General features: G+C 43.3%; 1 protein-coding gene across 3 annotated transcripts in view; it reads left to right on the top strand.

Moving 5' to 3' along the window:
• The window catches only part of USP4 (ubiquitin specific peptidase 4), a 50,116-nt gene that overhangs the window by 4,021 nt on the left and 27,590 nt on the right, over nucleotides 1–18,505 (top strand). For 2 of the 3 annotated variants that reach the window (XM_079935231.1, XM_079935230.1), the window contains exons 3-6: nucleotides 1,924–2,054; nucleotides 3,469–3,595; nucleotides 4,221–4,366; nucleotides 4,497–4,558. In XM_079935231.1, coding sequence (XP_079791357.1) covers nucleotides 1,924–2,054; nucleotides 3,469–3,595; nucleotides 4,221–4,366; nucleotides 4,497–4,558 — 466 coding nt within the window. Of the gene's footprint in view, nucleotides 1–1,923; nucleotides 2,055–3,468; nucleotides 3,596–4,220; nucleotides 4,411–4,496; nucleotides 4,559–18,505 lie in introns of those variants that run through there. The other variant, XM_079935232.1, reaches the window with a different exon arrangement.

The raw sequence follows: 18,505 nt of genomic DNA, 5'->3' as shown, positions 1-18,505 counted from the left end.
TGCTTAGTGTTAGAAATGAAGGTGTATGTCTCCAAGTAAGACAAGTGAATAACCTTTATGAGTTTTAATTTGCAAATCAGAGAAAACCTTGGAGTTTAGGTGTCAGTTTTTTTCAGAAGCTCTTGTTTCAAGTAGACTGATAAGTACTAGCCCTGTGCCATCCTTCTGTTGCTAAATAGAAAAGGGGTGGTCGGTCAGTATTAATCATGCCAGAGCTGCTGTGGAATGTGGTTGGCTCATCAGTGAGAAGGAGCCACTTTTTTTTTTTTCTTTTAAATTATGGTAAAATACACATAAAATTTACCATCTGCATATTTTTAAGTGTTCAATAGTGTAAAGTATGTTCACATTGTTGCACAACCCATCTCCAGAACTTTTTTATCTCACAAAACTGAAACTCCATACTCATTAAATAGTATTTCCAATCTCCTTTCCCCCCAAGCCCCTGGCAACCACCATTCTACTTTCTGTCTCTTGAGTCTGACTATTCTAGGTACCTAATGTAAGTGGAATCATACAGTGTTTGTTTTTCTGTGACTGGCTTATTTCATTTAGCATAAAGTCCACAAGGTTTATCCATGTTAACGGCATGTCAGAATTTCTTTTTTTTAAAGGCTGAATGATATCCCACTGTGTGTATATACCACATTTTGTTTTTCCGTTCATCCTTCTCACCTTGGTATTCCTGTTCTCCAAGCCTGTTTAGTTCCTTTCCTTTTTCCTTGGAAATGAAAAAGGCAGAGATGGATCAGATCTGAAACTCACCCTGAGGAAGGGCAGAAGACCTCATGGGGTAGGGTGTAAACTGGTGGGAGAGGTGATAGGAAGCCCTGGTCACCTTGTGCATGCCATTTTTGGTTTTTTGTTTTGTTTTGTTGTTTTTTTGTTTGTTTTTGTTTTTAACATTGTCTGCCTTGAATTACAGATGAGTTGCACCATTGTGGGTACTTTTTGCTTCCCTGGCTTCATGGCTTCATTTGTCTGGAGAACAGTGGCTTCCACTACTGCGGTAGTGGGTGTAGATGGGCACAGGCTTATTAGCAGGGAGGCTTCCTTGATGGGAGATGATTAGTCTTCCCTTGATCCAGTCCCTTGGTCCTCCATTGAGAGAGTATGTTTCAGACCATGGATGTCTTTTTCTGACTCACAGTCATGTTGCCTCCGTGTGGGGTGTAAGATGGATGCTTAACATGTTAAAGGTGTTCTCCCTCCACATGGCCGATGTCCAGCTGAGTTTTCACTTGGAGTGTTGAAAACTAAGAATGCTAAATGACTCTTGGTAAAATAAATTTAACTTCAATGATTTGTTTCTTTGCTTTCTTAGTAAATCTTTCAAAGGAAGATGATATCTGACCTTAATGCAGTTTCACTAAGCAGAATATTACATTAAATATTCATAGTAAGCAATTTTAATTGTGGAATCTGGAAGCACTTTGAAAGTGTAAATTGGAGTTTTTCTCTTTTCTCTTTCCTTCTCCCTCCAACTATGGAAGAAATACAAGTTCCTCATAAAATGTTCAGAAAGCATGCCTAAAGACTCCAGGTCTGGGGCTTCCCTGGTGGCGCAGTGGTTGAGAGTCCACCTGCCGATGCAGGGGCCGCGGGTTTGTGCCCTGGTCCGGGAGGATCCCACATGCCGCGGAGCGGCTGGGCCCATGAGCCACGGGCGCTGAGCCTGCGCGTCCGGAGCCTGTGCTCCGCAATGGGAGAGGCCACAACAGTGAGAGGCCCGCGTACCACCAAAAAAAAAAAAAAAAAAAAGACTCCAGGTCTGCTCTGTGTTATGGCCAGTGACAGAATTTTGGAATTTTGTACTTCTTCCTATAAATGCTTTTCATGTTTCTGAAAAGTACATAAGAATCATGTAAAACAAACATTTCTGGGGAGAAAAGCAGTGAGCTATGTGCTGTTTTCCTTTTTCAGATCCTGAGAGTCAGACCTTGAAAGAACATTTAATTGATGAATTGGACTATGTATTGGTCCCAGCTGAGGCCTGGAATAAGTTACTAAACTGGTATGGCTGTGTAGAAGGCCAGCAGCCCATTGTCAGAAAAGTGAGTACATGAATTGTTACACCTGCTGGTCAGTGTCTGTGAGTGCTCCCTGACACTGACTAGTGTTGGTTTCCTGGGGTACTGGCCATACATAAGAAGTTGAATGGAGGCCTCCAGACATCACAGCTGCCCAGTGGCTTGGGATATGTCCAGCGGTGCAGTGAGAGCACATTCTGGAAGGTTCTGTGAGAGAAAGTTCACTTGGGGTCATATGGATATACAGTAATGTACTGCTTCTTGTTTAACTTAACCTTTCTGATATTGCTTTTCCCCCTGTGCTTTTTTGTTTGTTTGGTGTTTTTGTTTATTTTTGGCTGTGTTGGGTCTTCATTGCTGCATGTGGGCTTTTCTCTAGTTGCGGTGAGTGGGGGCTACTCTTCGTTGAGGTGCGTGGGCTTCTCATTGTAGTGGCTTCTCTGGTTGTGGAACACATGCTCTAGGCGTGTGGGCTTCAGTAGTTGTGGCTCGCGGGCTCAGTAGTTGTGGTGTACAGGCTTAGTTGCTCTGCGGCATGTGGGATCTTCCCGGACCAGGGATCGAACCTGTGTCCCCTGCATTGACAGGCAGATTCTTAACCACTGCCCCACCCGCGAAGTCCCTCCCCCTGTGCTTAAGAATCTCTGGTCACACTGTCGAGTACCTCGGAAAACAGGTGTTTTATATCCGAGAGAACAGTCTCTTGGAAGGCAGGCCCTGGGAGAGAAACCCAGATTGTTAGCCTCTCTGGTAGACAGGAGTGGTGAGAATACCACCAGCCTGATTCCCACAGTTGTTTGCTTATCCCACTGGAGGGGGACATCACAGGAGTCCACATGACTGCTGATACGTAGGCACTGGGTAAATTTCTTACTCTGCCTGGTGTTTAGTTTCCCTTCTTAGCAGAGTAGGAAAAGGCTGCAGTCCTGACGCCAAGCTTCTAAGAGTTGCTCTTCAGGGCCAGAACTACCTTCTTTCTCCACCTTGAAACCTGGGACTCCAAGAGGGGTTAGGTATCAAATGGTTAGGGGCATGCCAGCCTCCCACAGATGTCGGCACCTGCCCACAGTCCTGCCATGTGGCAAGCGTGCTGCCAAGGGCTTTAACTGTATTCTCTAGGCCTCTTAATTCCACAGACCCTGCAGGGGAAGCATCATGATACCCACTAAGAGATGAAAAGTGACTTTCCTGTTGTGCACAGTTGTTGCCAGCTCTGGTTCCATCCAGATGCTCTTGGTTGGTCCTAATGAGTGGAAGTAAGGTTTTTAAACTAGGACAGATGCCAGTGGCTTTAAAAATCTGTACTTCTGATCCCCCTATCACTTAAGGAAACTGATTATCATGTGGATTGTGCCTTTTGCCACTGATGAGACATGTTGCTTCCAAGACTGCCCTGGTGTGGAACCACTGCTCCTTCACCCGTGCCTCTTGTTTACAGGTTGTAGAGCATGGCCTGTTTGTCAAGCACTGCAAGGTGGAGGTGTATTTGCTGGAATTGAAGCTTTGTGAGAACAGTGACCCCACCAATGTGCTGAGTTGCCATTTCAGCAAGTCAGACACCATCGGTGAGTAGCTGGGCTGGAGTTCCAGGTATCCAGTGAGAGTGCAGGGCATTGTGGCTAATGAGAGGGAAGCTGGGGCACCCTCTTCAGACTTGTTACCCAAATAATCTCGGGTTGTGGTTACCAGTCCTGACCTGGGAGCCTGCTCCCCAGGGCATTCTTGTGGACAGCTAAGCCTGGGAATCATATTGTATAAAACACTGGGCATGGTATCTGCCCACTTAACATATGGTAAGAAGGGTGAAGAAATGCAGATTCAGAGAGATTAATGTCACTTATTCAGAAATCTCAGTGAGAAAACGGCAGAGCTAGCATTTGAAACCAAATCTATCTTACCTCCAAAGGTAAGTTTTCTGACTTTTCCATGTTGCTTCTGTGCTAAAAATGGGGACCCACATCATTAAAGAATGGGAAGCATAGGGACAATTTTTGGTTGTATGAGTGTAAGAGGATGCCATGGAAGATGTTTGCCTTAGGAGTCACCAAGGGGCTAAGGTCGGTCAGAAGTTTTGATCCAGAGCATCCAGTGACCATCTGAAAAGGACGGAGGATGAGCATTAGCTTGCCATGGCTGTTGCTGGTCTTGCTTCTGGAGAAAGCCCTGAGTGATGTTTCTGCCTGTCCCCAGCAACCATTGAGAAGGAAATGCGGAAGTTGTTCAACATCCCTGCGGACCGTGAGACACGGCTGTGGAACAAATACATGAGCAACACCTACGAGCAGTTGAGCAAGCTAGACAACACTGTGCAGGATGCTGGGCTGTACCAGGGTCAGGTAGGAGGGCCCAAGCCATGCCCCAGCAGACAGCTCTGCCCAGGGTGTGTGGACAGGTATCTTTTGGTTCTGAGCATGTCAACAGTGAGATGGTTTGCACATTCCTAATATGGTTTCCCCTTTCACTCAGGTGCTAGTAATTGAGCCACAAAACGAAGATGGCACGTGGCCAAGGCAGACCCTGCAGTCAAAGTAAGTGGACTTTTTCTCCCTGCAGCTGGGCACATGGGTGTAAGGGAGACACTATTTCCTAAGGCAGTTACTTGTACTAAGAAAATAAAATTCTAGTCTCTATGATAGAGCCAGCCTGGGAGGCTGCAACGGCAGTGGCGGCTGTGACTGGGCTGGTTTAGATGAAGATGAAGATGCACATGTCTGGGAGGATAATTGGGATGATGACAATGTAGAGGATGACTTCTCCAATCAGTTACGAGCTGAACTAGAGAAACTTGCTTATAAGATGGAGACACCATAGCATCCAGAAGTGCTGAAGCAACCTAAACTTGAACTGTTTACTAAATTCTAGAGCAGAGAACCCAGGGTGGGACACTTAAAAAATGTTTATTTCATTACCTCCTTGGATTTATTTTTGTTTTTGTAACACAAAAAAGTAAATGTTTTGATCTAAGAAAAAAAGAAAAAATTCTAAATCAGATGAAAACATTTTCAATTATGTATCCAGAGTCTATAATCCTGGCTTTTGGTAAGCAGCATGCTGGGCAGCCATCTCAGGGGAAGCTGTCAGGTGTGTGAACAAGGCAGTGAGCCTCTGCTTGTTGAGAATGAAAGGAGAAGAGAAGAGGCCAGGATCTGGGCCAGGATCTGCTCTGCCAAGAGGTGGCTTTGTCTCTGTCAAGGGCATTTATTTTCTCCACCTATAGTTAGAGGCTTTGATGGAAGAGAAGAGTGCTCAGGCATGGGGTCTTGCATGACTTAAAGGTAATAGTTTGATCCCATCCCACTCCTTACCCAGGGGCCTGTTTCTCATTGTTGTCCTCGTCATTCGCTGCGGGAATTACTCTGCTCCTTAACTGGGGCTCCAGGCACCTCTGTCTCAGGAGATGTTCATGTGTGGTGTGAAGTTAATGCATGTTCTGAGAAGGGGACAGAAGTGTTGAATTTTTCTTATGGTATAAGATGGGGGAATCGTGTCTGTGTTCCAGTAGTTAATGGGGACAGTGTTGGTCTTTGCTTTCTTCCCTCAGTCAGGCCCTGGACAGTGACTGTTTTGTAGTAATGGGCTCTTAGCTCTTTTGAAAATTATGAAAGCTCTGAGCTCTCTCTCAAGAAACATGCAGGAAGACGCAACATTTTGCCAATAATCTCAAGGGTTTTACAGACACCCTGAAACCTAGCCGTGGACTTCAGTTTAAGAAACTCTGGTCACCAGTTCTTGAGAAGATGACAAAATAGCTGTGGTAGGCAGAAGAATGATCATGTCCCTCCCCAGAGTCCATGTCCTAATCCCCAGAACCTGTAAATATGTTAGGTTACATGGCAGACGGGACTTTGCTGATGTGATTAAGGATCTTGAGATGGGGAGATTATCCTAGATTATCTGGGTAGGCCCAGTGTAATCATGAGGGTCCTTAAAAATGAAAGAGGGAGACAGGAGAGTCAGATGTGAGGGCAGAAGCAGAGTCAGAGTGGTGAAGTGTGAGAAAGACTCAACTGGCCATGAGCCAGGGAAGGTGGGCAGCCTCTAGAAGTCCCTAGAGCCCCCACCAAGGAACACAGCTCAGCCCACACCTTGATTTAGCTCAGTGAGAAGAATTTTGGACTTTGGACCTCCAAAACCGTAAGATAATAACTTTGTGTTGTTTAAGCCACTAAGTTTGTGGTAATTTGTTACAGTAGCCATAGGAAACAAATATACTAGCCCAGCCTGCTGACTCCCTTCTTGGAATGGAAATGCCACAGAACCAAGAGAAAATAACATAAAAACTGCGACAACCCCCTTGGGAGAAGGTGCTTGGATTCTAGTCTGTGAGGTAGGGTTGACAGCTTGGAGTGGAAGAGCCTGTGTGTACTGGCCAAGGGAGACTGTTTTCAGTTGTGCCTTTTTCTCTTCCTACTGATGCTTTTCCCCATCCCTTCCACACCCTCAGGCCTAAGAGATTCCAGTGAAGGGAAACAGCTTTTGGAAAAGAGGAGTGCCTCATTGAAATGCCCTGAAGGCTTGAGTCTCCTGGTAGAGGGTGTCCAATGGTGAATGAGCTCAGAGCAGAAGTCCTAAGTCACATTCGCCTCCCTACTCCCTCAGTAGTGCCGGACACTCTTCTAGATGCCAAGGATACAGCAATAAACAAAACAAAGTTTCTATCCTCAAGGAGCAGAAAATAGATAAATTAAAAAAATACATGTCTGAAGATTTACAAGTACTGTGGGAAAAAATCAGGCAAGAAAATAAGCAAGTGCTAAGGCTTTGGGCATATTTAAACAGGCCGATGGGGAGACCCCACTGAGGTACCATTTGAACATGGTCATGAAGGATGCGAGGGAATCAGTAGTGAGTGTGGTGTGGAGAACAGCTTTGTGAGGCAGAGGTGACAGCAGATGGAGAAGTCCTGAGGCAGAGCAGGCCTGGTTGAAGGCCAGCAGGAGTTTGTTATGGCTGGTGCTTGGAGGGATGACAGGAGGGCTGAGGGGATAAGGCCCAAGAGATGCTGCGGCGGTTGGCCTGTGATCCTTGTGAGACTCTAGCTTCCATCTTTGCCTTTGTGAGGCGGGGAGCTCATTTGAGGGGTATGGTGAGTGAGGAGCGGGGTGATCTCACCTGGTGAATGGCTCACAGGGAGCCACAACGAGAAGCTGACAAGTATAGTCAGAATTAAAGGAAAGTGACAAATTGACATGTTGTGCTAGTTGGAGCAGAATTCATATTCCCAGCTGCTTAGGAGGACGGAAGAAGCATAATGGAAATCCTAAAGAGAAAGAGCAAATGGGTACATGAAAGAGGAACAAGGAGATACCTACGTGGAAACAGAGAATTCAGGGGCTGGGTTGAGTAGCAGAATGGATGTAGCTCAAGACTTGAGTGTAGAAGTCGGAAGGTCAGGTTGAAGAATTCTAGGGGATAAGGAGGTGGAAGATAATAGAAGAAAAGTGCTGTGGAGGATGGGAGTAGAAATGTCAGTGTCCAGATAATAGGAATCTCAGAAGCAGAGAGGAAATGACGGACAGGGGAAGAAAATGTTAGAAGAAATAATGACCAAGAGTTTCTCAGAAATCATGAAAGAGGGTACATCTTTTTTTTTTTTTTTGCGATATGCGGGCCTCTCACTGTTGTGGCCTCTCCCGTTGTGGAGCACAGGCTCCGGACGCGCAGGCTCAGCGGCCATGGCTCACGGGCCTAGCTGCTCCGCGGCATGTGGGATCTTCCCGGACCGGGGCACGAACCCGTGTCCCCTGCATCGGCAGGCGGACTCTCAACCACTGTGCCACCAGGGAAGCCCGAGGATGCATCTTAAATGTAAAGAATGCTAAACATGACAGAAAAAACAAAGCCCACACCAAGACACGTTAGATTGAAATTTAACAACAAAGATGTAGGGAAAATGTCAAATCTGTTTGGAAGAGAAAGTCACAGTGAGAAGCAGATTAATATCAAACTTCCCAACAGCCACAATGGACCTAGGAGATACTTTTTCAGTATCAAAGTAAGAAAACTTTAAATATTTATTTAGCCTGTGCCAGGTCTTAGTTGTGACACATGGGATCTTTATTATTTATTTGTTTATTTAAATTTATTTATTTATTTTTGGCTGTGTTGGGTCTTCATTGCTGCATGCTAGTTGCGGCGACTGGAGGCTACTCTTCTTTGCTGTGTGCGGGCTTCTCACTGCAGTGGCCTCTAGTTGCAGAGGACGGGCTCTAGGGTGCGCTGGGTCCAGTAGTTGTGGCGCACGGGCTCAGTTGCTCCGCGGCATGTGGGATCTTCCCGGACCAGGGCTCAAACCCATATCTCCTGCATTGGCAGGTGGATTCTTAACCAGTGTGCCACCAGGGAAGCCCAAACACATAGGATCTTTAGTTGCAGCACGTGGCTCTTAGTTGTGGCACGCCGGCTCTTAGTTGCGGCACGTGTGCGGGATCTAGTTCCCCAGCCAGGGATCAGACCCAGGCCCCCTGCATTGGGAGTGTGGAGTCTTACTCACTGGACCACCAAGGAAGTCCCAAAGGAAGATAACTTTAAAACTAGAATTTTTTTTTTTTTTTTGCGGTACTCAGGCCTCTCACTGTTGTGGCCTCTCCTGTTGCAGAGCACAGGCTCTGGACGTGCAGGCTCAGCGGCCATGGCTCACGGGCCCAGCCGCTCCGTGGCATGTGGGATCTTCCCGGACCGGGGCACGAACCCGTGTCCCCTGCATCGGCAGGTGGACTCTCAACCACTGCGCCACCAGGGAAGCCCAAAAACTAGAATTTTAAAACCTACTAAACTGTTATCTGAATGTAAAGATAATTTTCTCTGGCATAGATGACTTTAGAAAGTTTTCTACACAGAGCTCCTCTTTGAAAACCTCTTGGGGGAAGTAGTGTTAACGTCCAGGAGCAGGCAGTAAAATCCAGAAGGTGCAAAGGGAGAGTATGCAACTAGTGAAGTGTTCTGTTGACCAGAAATGCAAGGACTTTATGACTTTGGAGTAAGCAAAGAATTTTTACACAAGACACAGCACCACAAACCATAGAGGAGGACATGGATAGAGTGGATAACTTTTTTTTTTCTTAAGGTTTTTGTTTTTTTTAAATAAGTTTATTTATTTTTATTTTTGGATGCATTGGGTCTTCGTTGCTGTGTGCGGGCTTCTCTCTAGTGGTGAGCGGGGACTGCTCTTCGTTGTGGTGCGCAGGCTTCTCATTGCAGTGGCTTCTCTTGTTGTGGAGCAAGGGCTCTAGGCGCGAGGGCTATAGTAGTTGTGGCACGTGGGCTCTAGAGCGCAGGCTCAGTAGTTGTGGCTCACGGGCTTAGTTGCTCTGCGGCATGTGGGATCTTCCTGGACCAGGGCTCCGACCTGTGTACCCTGCATAGGCAGGTGGATTCTCAACCACTGCGCCACCAGGGAAGCCTGAGTGGATGACTTTTAAATTCAAGACTGTTCTAAAACAGTGAAAAGGCAAGCCACAGAGTGAGAAAGCTATTTGCAATACGTATGTCTGACAGATTGTTTATATCCAGAATTTCAAAGAAACCCCTTAATGTCAGTAAGAAAAAGTCAGACACCCCTTCTAGAAAAAAGGGCGAGAAAACCTATAACAGTCACTTTAAGAAAGAGGCTACCGGACTTCCCTGGTGGCACAGTGGTTAAGAATCTGCCAGTCAATGCAGGGGACACGGGTTTGAGCCCTGGTCCGGGAAGATCCCACATGCTGCAGAGCAGCTGAGCCTGTGCGCCACAACTACTGAGCCTGCACTCTAGAGCGGCAAGCCACAACTACTGAGCCCTCATGCCATAACTACTGAAGCCTGTGCACCTAGATCCCATGTTATGCAAAAATAGAAGCCACCGCAATGAGAAGGCTGCACACTGCAACAAATGGTAGCCCCCACTCTCCGCAACTAGAGAAAGCCCACGTGCAGCAACGAAGACCGAACACAGCCAAAAATAAATAAATTAAAAAAAGAAAAGAGGCTACCTTGTGGCTAGCGACCATATGGAGAGGTGCTCAACCTCAGCAGTCATCCAGAAATGGCAAATTAAAACCATAATGCAGTGCTTCTGCACATCCGCCAGAATGGTTACATGAAAAAGACAGGTAGTGTCAAGTGTTGTAGAGGTGTTGGAACTTGCTGATGGGGCATATAAACTGGTATAGTGACTTTAGGAGGTTTAGCAACAAGTACTAAATGACGAATTGTGTACATATTCTACAACCCAGCAATCCACTCTTAGGCATACAGAAATATATCTCACATTCACTTAAAGATACATTCAGAGATGTTCATGACAGCACAGCTTGTCATAGTCACAAACTGGAGCTAACCTAAATGTCCACCAAAAATAGAATGGATAGATAAATTGTGGTGTATGCATGCAATAGAATTCTCTCCAGCCACAGCAACATTGAGTCTCATAAACCATGTGAATGAGAAGCCAGACACAAAACGTGGCATACTGTTTGAGTCCCTTGATATAAAGCTTAAGAACCCGCAAAACTGATCTATGGGTGTCAAGGTCATGATGGAGGTTAGCTTAGAGAAAAATAATGACTGCAGGGAGCATGAGGAAGACACCTGGGGGGTGGTGCTGTCCTGTTTTTTGGTCTGAGGGTACTGGTTATATAGGGGTATTCACTTGGTGAGAATGTCTTGATTTTTTTTTTGGCTGTGCCATGCCTCTTTTGGGATTTTAGTTCCCCAGCCAGGGATTGAACCCAGGCCATGGCTATGAAATCGCCAAGTGCTAACCACTGGACCACCAGGGAATTCCCAGGAATGTCTTGATTTTTGTACTCTCATAATGTATATATTTCTCTATGTAATATACTTCAATAAAAAGTTTTAAAAAAGTTTAGTAATAGTAAGAAGAAAGGTTTAAGAAAGCAGCCTTTATCAGTAACAATCCAGAAGTAAATACTGGGTAATCCCAACATGGAAGACAGTTGAGGAGACAGGAAGCAGTAAAGAGAGATGAGAATGTCCTGAACTACTTTTGCAGGGAAATGTAGTTAATAAGTTGAAGTAATTATGATGGGGAAAAATAAAAACAGTTATAGATCCTAGTAAGTTAGTGGAGTAACTACCAGAAATACAAAAGTAGAATTTACATCTTTTATATAATATGTTGTATTGATTAGGAAAGCTCTGGTAGCAATGAAGAAAGACCTGAAAGTTAGCATGTCGAGCAATGTAGATGGTTATATCTTTCCAAAAAGAATTTCTGAGGTGGGCAGTTCAATGCTGCTATTATTAGAAATCCAGCTGTTTTGTCATGTTGCTCTACTGTGCGTGGCTTCAACTTTAAAGGTGGTCAACTCAGGGTCCATGATGACTGCTGGAGATGGACCAATCATATCTGCATTCAAGTAGCCGAGGAGGAATTGGGAAGAAGGACATGCCCCTTCCTTTTTTTTTTTTTTTTTTTTTTTTTTTCGGTACGCGGGCCTCTCACTGCCGTGGCCTGTCCCGTTGCGGAGCACAGGCTCCGGACGCGCAGGCTCAGCGGCCATGGCTCACAGGCCCAGCCGCTCCGTGGCATGTGGTATCTTCCCAGTCTGGGGCACGAACCCGTGTCCCCTGCATCGGCAGGCGGACTCTCAACCACTGCGCCACCAGGGAAGCCTTGCCCGTTCCTTTTAAAGAAATTTCCCAGAAATCACATAGAAGATCTGCCTTTACATCTCTGGCCAATTATATGACCACACCTGGCTTCAAAGGAGGCTGGGAAATGCCTTTTAGCAGTTAGAAGGGCTCTAACTAAAACTTGAGATTTGTAAACTAAAGAAGAACAGAAGAATAGCCATGGGGAGGTGAAAGGGAAAAAAAAACACTTTCCTTTTTTAAAAAAAATTTTTAAATTTAATTTATTTTTTTATGTAGCAGGTTCTTATTAGTTATCTATTTTATACATATTAGTGTATACATGTCAGTCCCAATCTCCCAATTCATCCCACCCCCACCACCACCACCCCCGCCACTTCCCCCCTTGGTGTTCATATGTTCTCTACATCTGTGTGTCTATTTCTGCCCTGCATACCAGTTCATCTATATCATTTTTCTAGTTTCCACATATATGCGTTAATATATGATACTTGTTTTTCTCTTTCTGACTTACTTCACTCTGTATGACAGTCTCTAGATCCATGCATGTCTCTATAAATGACCCAATTTTGTTCTTTTTTATGGCTGAGTAATATTTCATTGCATACATGTACCACATCTTCTTTATCCGTTCATCTGTCGATGGGCATTTAGGCTGCTTCCATGACCTGGGTATTGTAAATAGTGCTGCAGTGAACATTGGGGTGCATGTGTCTTACTTATTTATTTATTTTTATTTTTATTTTTGGCTGTGTTGGGTGTTTGTTGCTGCGCGCAGGCTTTTCTCTAGTTGTGGCGAGCAGGAGCTACTCTTCCTTGCGGTGTGTGGGCTCCTCATTGGGTGGCTTCTCATTGCACAGCACAGGCTCTAGGCGTGCGGGCTTCAGTAGTTGTGGCACTCGGGCTCAGTAGTTGTGGCTTGCGGGCTCTAGAACGCAGGCTTAGTCGCTGTGGCGCATGGGCTTAGTTGCTCCGTGGCATGTGGAATCTTCCCGGACCAGGGCTCGAACCTGTGTCCCTTGCATTGGCAGGTGGATTCTTTACCACTGCGCCACCAGGGAAGCCCATGGGTATGTCTTTTTAAATTGTGGCTTTCTCTGGGTATTTGCCCAGTAGTGGAATTGCTGGGTCATATGGTAATTCTATTTTTAGTTTTTTAAAGAACCTCCATACTGTTCTCCATAGTGGCTGTATCAATTTACATTCCCACCAACAGAGCAAGAGGGTTCCCTTTTCTCCACACTCTCTCCAGCATTTGTTGTTTGTAGATTTTCTGATGATGCCCATTCTGACTTGTGTGAGGTGATACCTCATTGTGGTTTTGACTTGCATTTCTCTAATAATTAGTGATGTTGAGCAGCTTTTCATGAGCTTCTTGACCATCTATAAGTCTTCTTTGGAGAAATGTCTATTTAGATCTTCTGCCCATTTTTGGATTGGCTTGTTTGTTTTTTTAATGTTGAGCTGCATGAACTGTTATATATTTTGGAGAGTAATCCTTTGTCGGTTGATTCATTTGCAAATATTTTCTCCCATTCTGAGGGTTGTCTTTTCGTCTTGTTTGTAGTTTCCTTTGCTTTGCAAAAGCTTTTAAGTTTCATTAGGTCCCATTTGTTTATTTTTGTTTTTATTTCCGTTACTCTAGGACATGGATCAAAAAAAGATCTTGCTGTGATTTATGTCAAAGAATGTTCTTCCTATGTTTTCCTCTAAGAGTTTTATAGTGTCCGGTCTTACATCTAGGTCTCTAATCCATTTTGAGTTTATTTTTGTGTATGGTGTTAGGGAGTGTTCAATTTCATTCTTTTACATGTAGCTGTCCAGTTTTCCCAGCACCACTTATTGAAGAGACTGTCTTTTCTCCATTGTATATCCTTGCCTCCTTTGTCATAGATTAGTTGACCATAGGTGCGTGGGTTTATCTCTGGGCTTTCTATGCTGTTCCATTGATCTATATTTCTGTTTTTGTGCCAGTACCATATTGTCTTGATTACTGTAGCTTTGTAGTATCATCTGAAGTCAGGAAGTCTGATCCTTCAGCTCCATTTTTTTCCCTCAAGACTGCTTTGGCTATTTGGGATCTTTTGTGTCTCCATACAAATTTTAATATTTTTTGTTCCAGTTCTGTAAAAAATGCCACTGGTAATTTGATAGGGATCACATTGAATCTGTAGATTGCTTTGGGTAATATAATCATTTTCACAATATTGATTCTTCCAGTCCAAGAATATGGTATATCTCTCCATCTGTTTGTGTCATCTTTGACTTCTTTCATCAGTGTCTTCTAGTTTTCTGAGTACAGGTCTTTTACCTCCTTAGGTAGGTTTATTTCTAGGTATTTTATTCTTTTTGTTGCAGTGGTGAATGGGATTGTTTCCTTAATTTCTCCTTCTGATCTTTCGTTATTAGTGTATAGGAATGCAAGAGATTTCTGTGCATTAATTTTGTATCCTGAAACTTTACCAAATTCATTGATTAGCTCTAGTGTTTTTCTGGTGGCATCTTTAGGATTTTCTGTGTATAGTATCATGTCATCTGCAAACAGTGAGAGTTTTACTTCTTCTTTTCCAGTTTGTATTCCTTTTATTTCTTTTTCTTCTCTGATTGCTGTGGCTAGGACTTCCAAAACTATGTTGAATAATACTGGCGAGCGTGGACATCCTTGTCTTGTTCCTGATCTTAGAGGAAATGCTTTCAGTTTTTTCACCATTGAGAATGATGTTTGCTGTGGGTTTGTTGTATATGGCCTTTATGATGTTGAGGTAGGTTCCCTCTGTGCCCACTTTCTGGAGAGTTTTTTATCATAAATTGCTGTTGTATTTTGTCAAAATCTTTTTCTGCATCTGTTGAGATGATTATATGGTTTTTATTCTTCAATTTGTTAATATGGTGTATCACATTGATTGATTTGTGTATACTGAAGAATCCTTGCATCCCTGGGATAAATCCCACTTGATCATGGTGTATGATCCTTTTTTTTTTTGTTTTTTGCGGTACACGGGCCTCTCACTGTTGTGGCCTCTCCCGTTGTGGAGCACAGGCTCCAGACACGCAGGCTCAACGGCCATGGCTTACAGGCCTAGCCGCTCCATGGCATGTGGGATCTTCCCGGACCGGGGCACGAACCCATGTCCCCTGCATTGGCAGGCGGACTCTCAAACCACTGTGCCACCAGGGAAGCCCTATGATCCTTTTAATGTGTTGTTGGATTCTGTTTGCTAATGTTTTGTTGAGGATTTTTGCATCTATATTCATCAGTGATACTGGTCTGTAATTTTCCTTTTTTTGTAGTATCTTTGTCTGGTTTTGGTATCAGGGTGATGGTGACCTCATAGAATGGGTTTGAGAGTGTTCCTTCCTCTGCAATTTTTTAGAAGTTTGAAAAGGATGGGTGTTAGCTCTTCTTTAAATGTTTGATAGAATTCACCTGTGAAGCCATCTGGTCCTGGACTTTTGTTTGTTGGAAGATTGTTAATCACAGTTTCAATTTCGTTACTTGTGATTGGTCTGTTCATATTTTCTATTTCTTCCTGGTTCAGTCTTGGAAGGTTATACCTTTCTAAGAATTTGTCCATTTCTTTCAGGTTGTCCATTTTATTGGCATGGAGTAGCTTGTAGTAGTCTCTTAGGATGCTTTGTATTTCTGCGGTGTCTGTTGTAACTTCTCCTTTTTCATTTCTAATTTTATTGATTTGAGTCCTCTCCCTCTTTTTCTTAATGAGTCTGGCTAAAGGTTTATCAGTTTTGTTTATCTTCTCAAAGAACCAGCTTTTAGTTTTATTGATCTTTGCTATTGTTTTCTTTGTTTCTATTTCATTTATTTCTGCTCTGATCTTTATGATTTCTTTCCTTCTACTAACTTTGGGTTTTGTTTGTTCTTCTTTCTCTAGTTCCTTTAGGTGTAAGTTTAGATTGTTTATTTTGGGATTTTTCTTGTTTCTTGAGGTAGGCTTGTATTGCTATGAACTTCCCTCTTAGAACTGCTTTTGCTGCATCCCATAGGTTTTGGATCATAGTGTTTTCATTGTCATTTGTCTCTAGGTATTTTTTTATTTCCTTTTTGATTTCTTCAGTGATCTCTTGGTTATTTAGTAATGTATTGTTTAGCCTCCATGTCTTTGTGTTTTTTATGTTTTTATCCCTGTAATTTGTTTCTAAGCTCATAGCGGTGTGGTCAGAAAAGATGCTTGATATGATTTGAGTTTTCTTAAATTTACCAAGGCTTGATTTGTGACCCAGTATATGATTTATCCTGGAGAATGTTCTGTGCGCACTTGAGAAGAAAGTGTAGGACTTCCCTGGTGGCGCAGTGGTTAAGAATCTGCCTGCCAATGCAGAGAACACTGGTTTGAGCTCTGGTCTGGGACGATCCCACATGCTGCAGAGCAACTAAACCAGTGTACCACAGCTATTGAGCCTGTGCTCTAGAGCTTACGAGCCAGAGCTACTGAGCCCATGTGCCACAACTAATGAACATGCACACCTGGAGCCCATACTCCGCAACAAGAGAAGCCCCCACAATGAGAAGCCGCCGCTCACTGCAACTAGAGAAAGCCCATGCAGAGCAATAAAGAACCCAACACAGCTAAAAATAAATAAATAACTAAATAAATTTATTTATTAAAAAAAAACGAAAGCCTTAAAGAAATTTAAAAAAAAAGTGTAATCTGCTGGTTTTGGTTGGAATATCCTATAAATATCAATTAAATGTATCTGGTCTGTTGTGTCATTTAAAGCTTGTGTTTCCTTATTAATTTTATGTGTGGATGATCTGTTCATTGGTGTAAGTGAGGTGTTAAAGTCCCCCACTATTATTGTGTTACTGTTGATTTCATCTTTCATAGCTGTTAGCAGTTGCCTTATGTATTGAAGTGCTCCTATGTTGGGTGCATATATATTTATAATTGTTATATCTTCTTCTTGGATTGATCCCTTGATCATTATGTAGTGTTGTTCCTTGGCTCTTGTAACATTCTTTATTTTAAAGTCTATTTTATCTGATATGAGTATTGCTGCTCCAGCTCTCTTTTGATTTACATTTGTATGGAATATCTTTTTCCATCCCCTCGCTTTCAGTCTTTATGTGTCCCTAGGTCTGAAGTGGGTCTCTTGCAGACAGCATGTATATGGGTCTTGTTTTTGTATCCATTCAGCAAGCCTGTGTCTTTTGGTTGTAGCATTTAATCCATTCACATTTAAGGTAATTATTGATATATATGTTCCTATTACCATTTTCTTTCTTTTTTTAAAAAAATGGTATTTTATTTATTTATTTAATTTATTTTTGGCTACTTTGGGTCTTCGTTGCGGCGCACGGGCTTTCTCTAGTTGCGGCAAGCGGGGACTACTCTTCGTTGCAAAGCATGGGCTCTAGGTGTGCGGGCTCAGTAGTTGTGGTTTGTGGGCTCAGTAGTTGTGTTTTGTGGGCTCAGTAGTTGTGGCTCACGGGCTCAGTAGTTGTGGCTTGCGGGTTCTAGAGCACAGTCTCAGTAGTTGTGGCACACGGGCCCAGGTGCTCCACAGCATGTGGGATCTTCCCGGACCAGGGCTCAAACCCGTGTCCCCTGCATTGGCAGGTGGATTCTTAACCACTGTGCCACCAGGGAAGCCCCTTACCATTTTCTTAATTGTTATGGGCTTATTTTTGTAGGTCCTTTTCTTCTCTTATGTTTCCCACTTAGAGAAGTTCCTTTAGCATTTGTTGTAGAGCTGGTTTGGTGGTGCTGAATTCTCTTAGCTTTTGCTTGTCTGTAAAGCTTTTGATTTCTCTGTCGAATCTGAATGAGATCCTTGCCGGGTAGAGTAATCGGTTGTAGGTTCTTCCCTTTCATCACTTTAAATATATCATGCCATTCCCTTCTGGCTTGTAGAGTTTCTGCTGAGAAATCAGCTGTTAACCTTATGGGAGTTCCCTTGTATGTTATTTGTCATTTTTCCCTTGTTGCTTTCAGTAATTTTTCTTTAATTTTTGTCAATTTGATTACTATGTGTCTTGGCGTGTTTCTCCTTGGGTTTATCCTGCCTGGGACTCTCTGCGCTTCCTGGACTTGGGTGGCTATTTCCTTTCCCATGTTAGGGAAGTTTTAGACTATAATCTCTTAAAATATTTTCTCTGGTCCTTTCTCTTTCTCTTCTCCTTCCTGGATCCCTATAATGCGAATGTTGTTGCATTTAATGTTGTCCTAGAGGTCTCTTAGGCTGTCTTCATTTCTTTTCATTCTTTTTTCTTTATTCTGTTCTGTGGCAGTGAATTCCACCATTCTGTCTTCCAGGTCACTTATCCGTTCTTCTGCCTTAGTTATTCTGCTGTTGATTCCTTCTAGTGTATTTTTCATTTCAGTTATTGCAATGTTCATCTCTGTTGGTTTGTTCATTAATCCTTTTAGATCTTTCTTAAACATTTCTTGCATCTTCTCGATCTTTGCCTCCGTTCTTTTTCCAAGGTTCTGGATCATCTTCACTATCATTATTCTGAATTCTTTTTCTGGAAAGTTGCCTAGCTCCACTTCATTTAGTTGTTTTTCTACGGTTTTATCTTGTTCCTTCATCTGGTACAGAGTCCTCTGGCTTTTCATTTTGTCTATCTGTGAATGTGGTTTTCCTTCTGTGCTACAACAAAGACCCAACACAGCCAAAAATAAAAGCAAATAAATCAAAAAATTAAAAATAAAATACATGAATAAAATAAAATAAAAAAGGGAAACTCAGGTGGAAGGCAAGAAGGGAAAAAACAACTGAAAAATATGGTTATTAGAAAACAAGGGAGATTGAATTAAGTCCAGCTATAACAGTAATTAGAATAACTATAGATGGGTTCAACTCGTTAAAAAGACAAGCTCTCTTGGGCTTCCCTGGTGGCGCAGTGGTTGAGAGTCTGCCTC

The sequence above is a fragment of the Stenella coeruleoalba genome (genome assembly GCF_951394435.1).
Source record: "Stenella coeruleoalba genome assembly, chromosome: 10".
NCBI lineage: Eukaryota > Metazoa > Chordata > Mammalia > Artiodactyla > Delphinidae > Stenella > Stenella coeruleoalba.
This window is presented reverse-complemented; position numbering and strand designations above follow the sequence as displayed.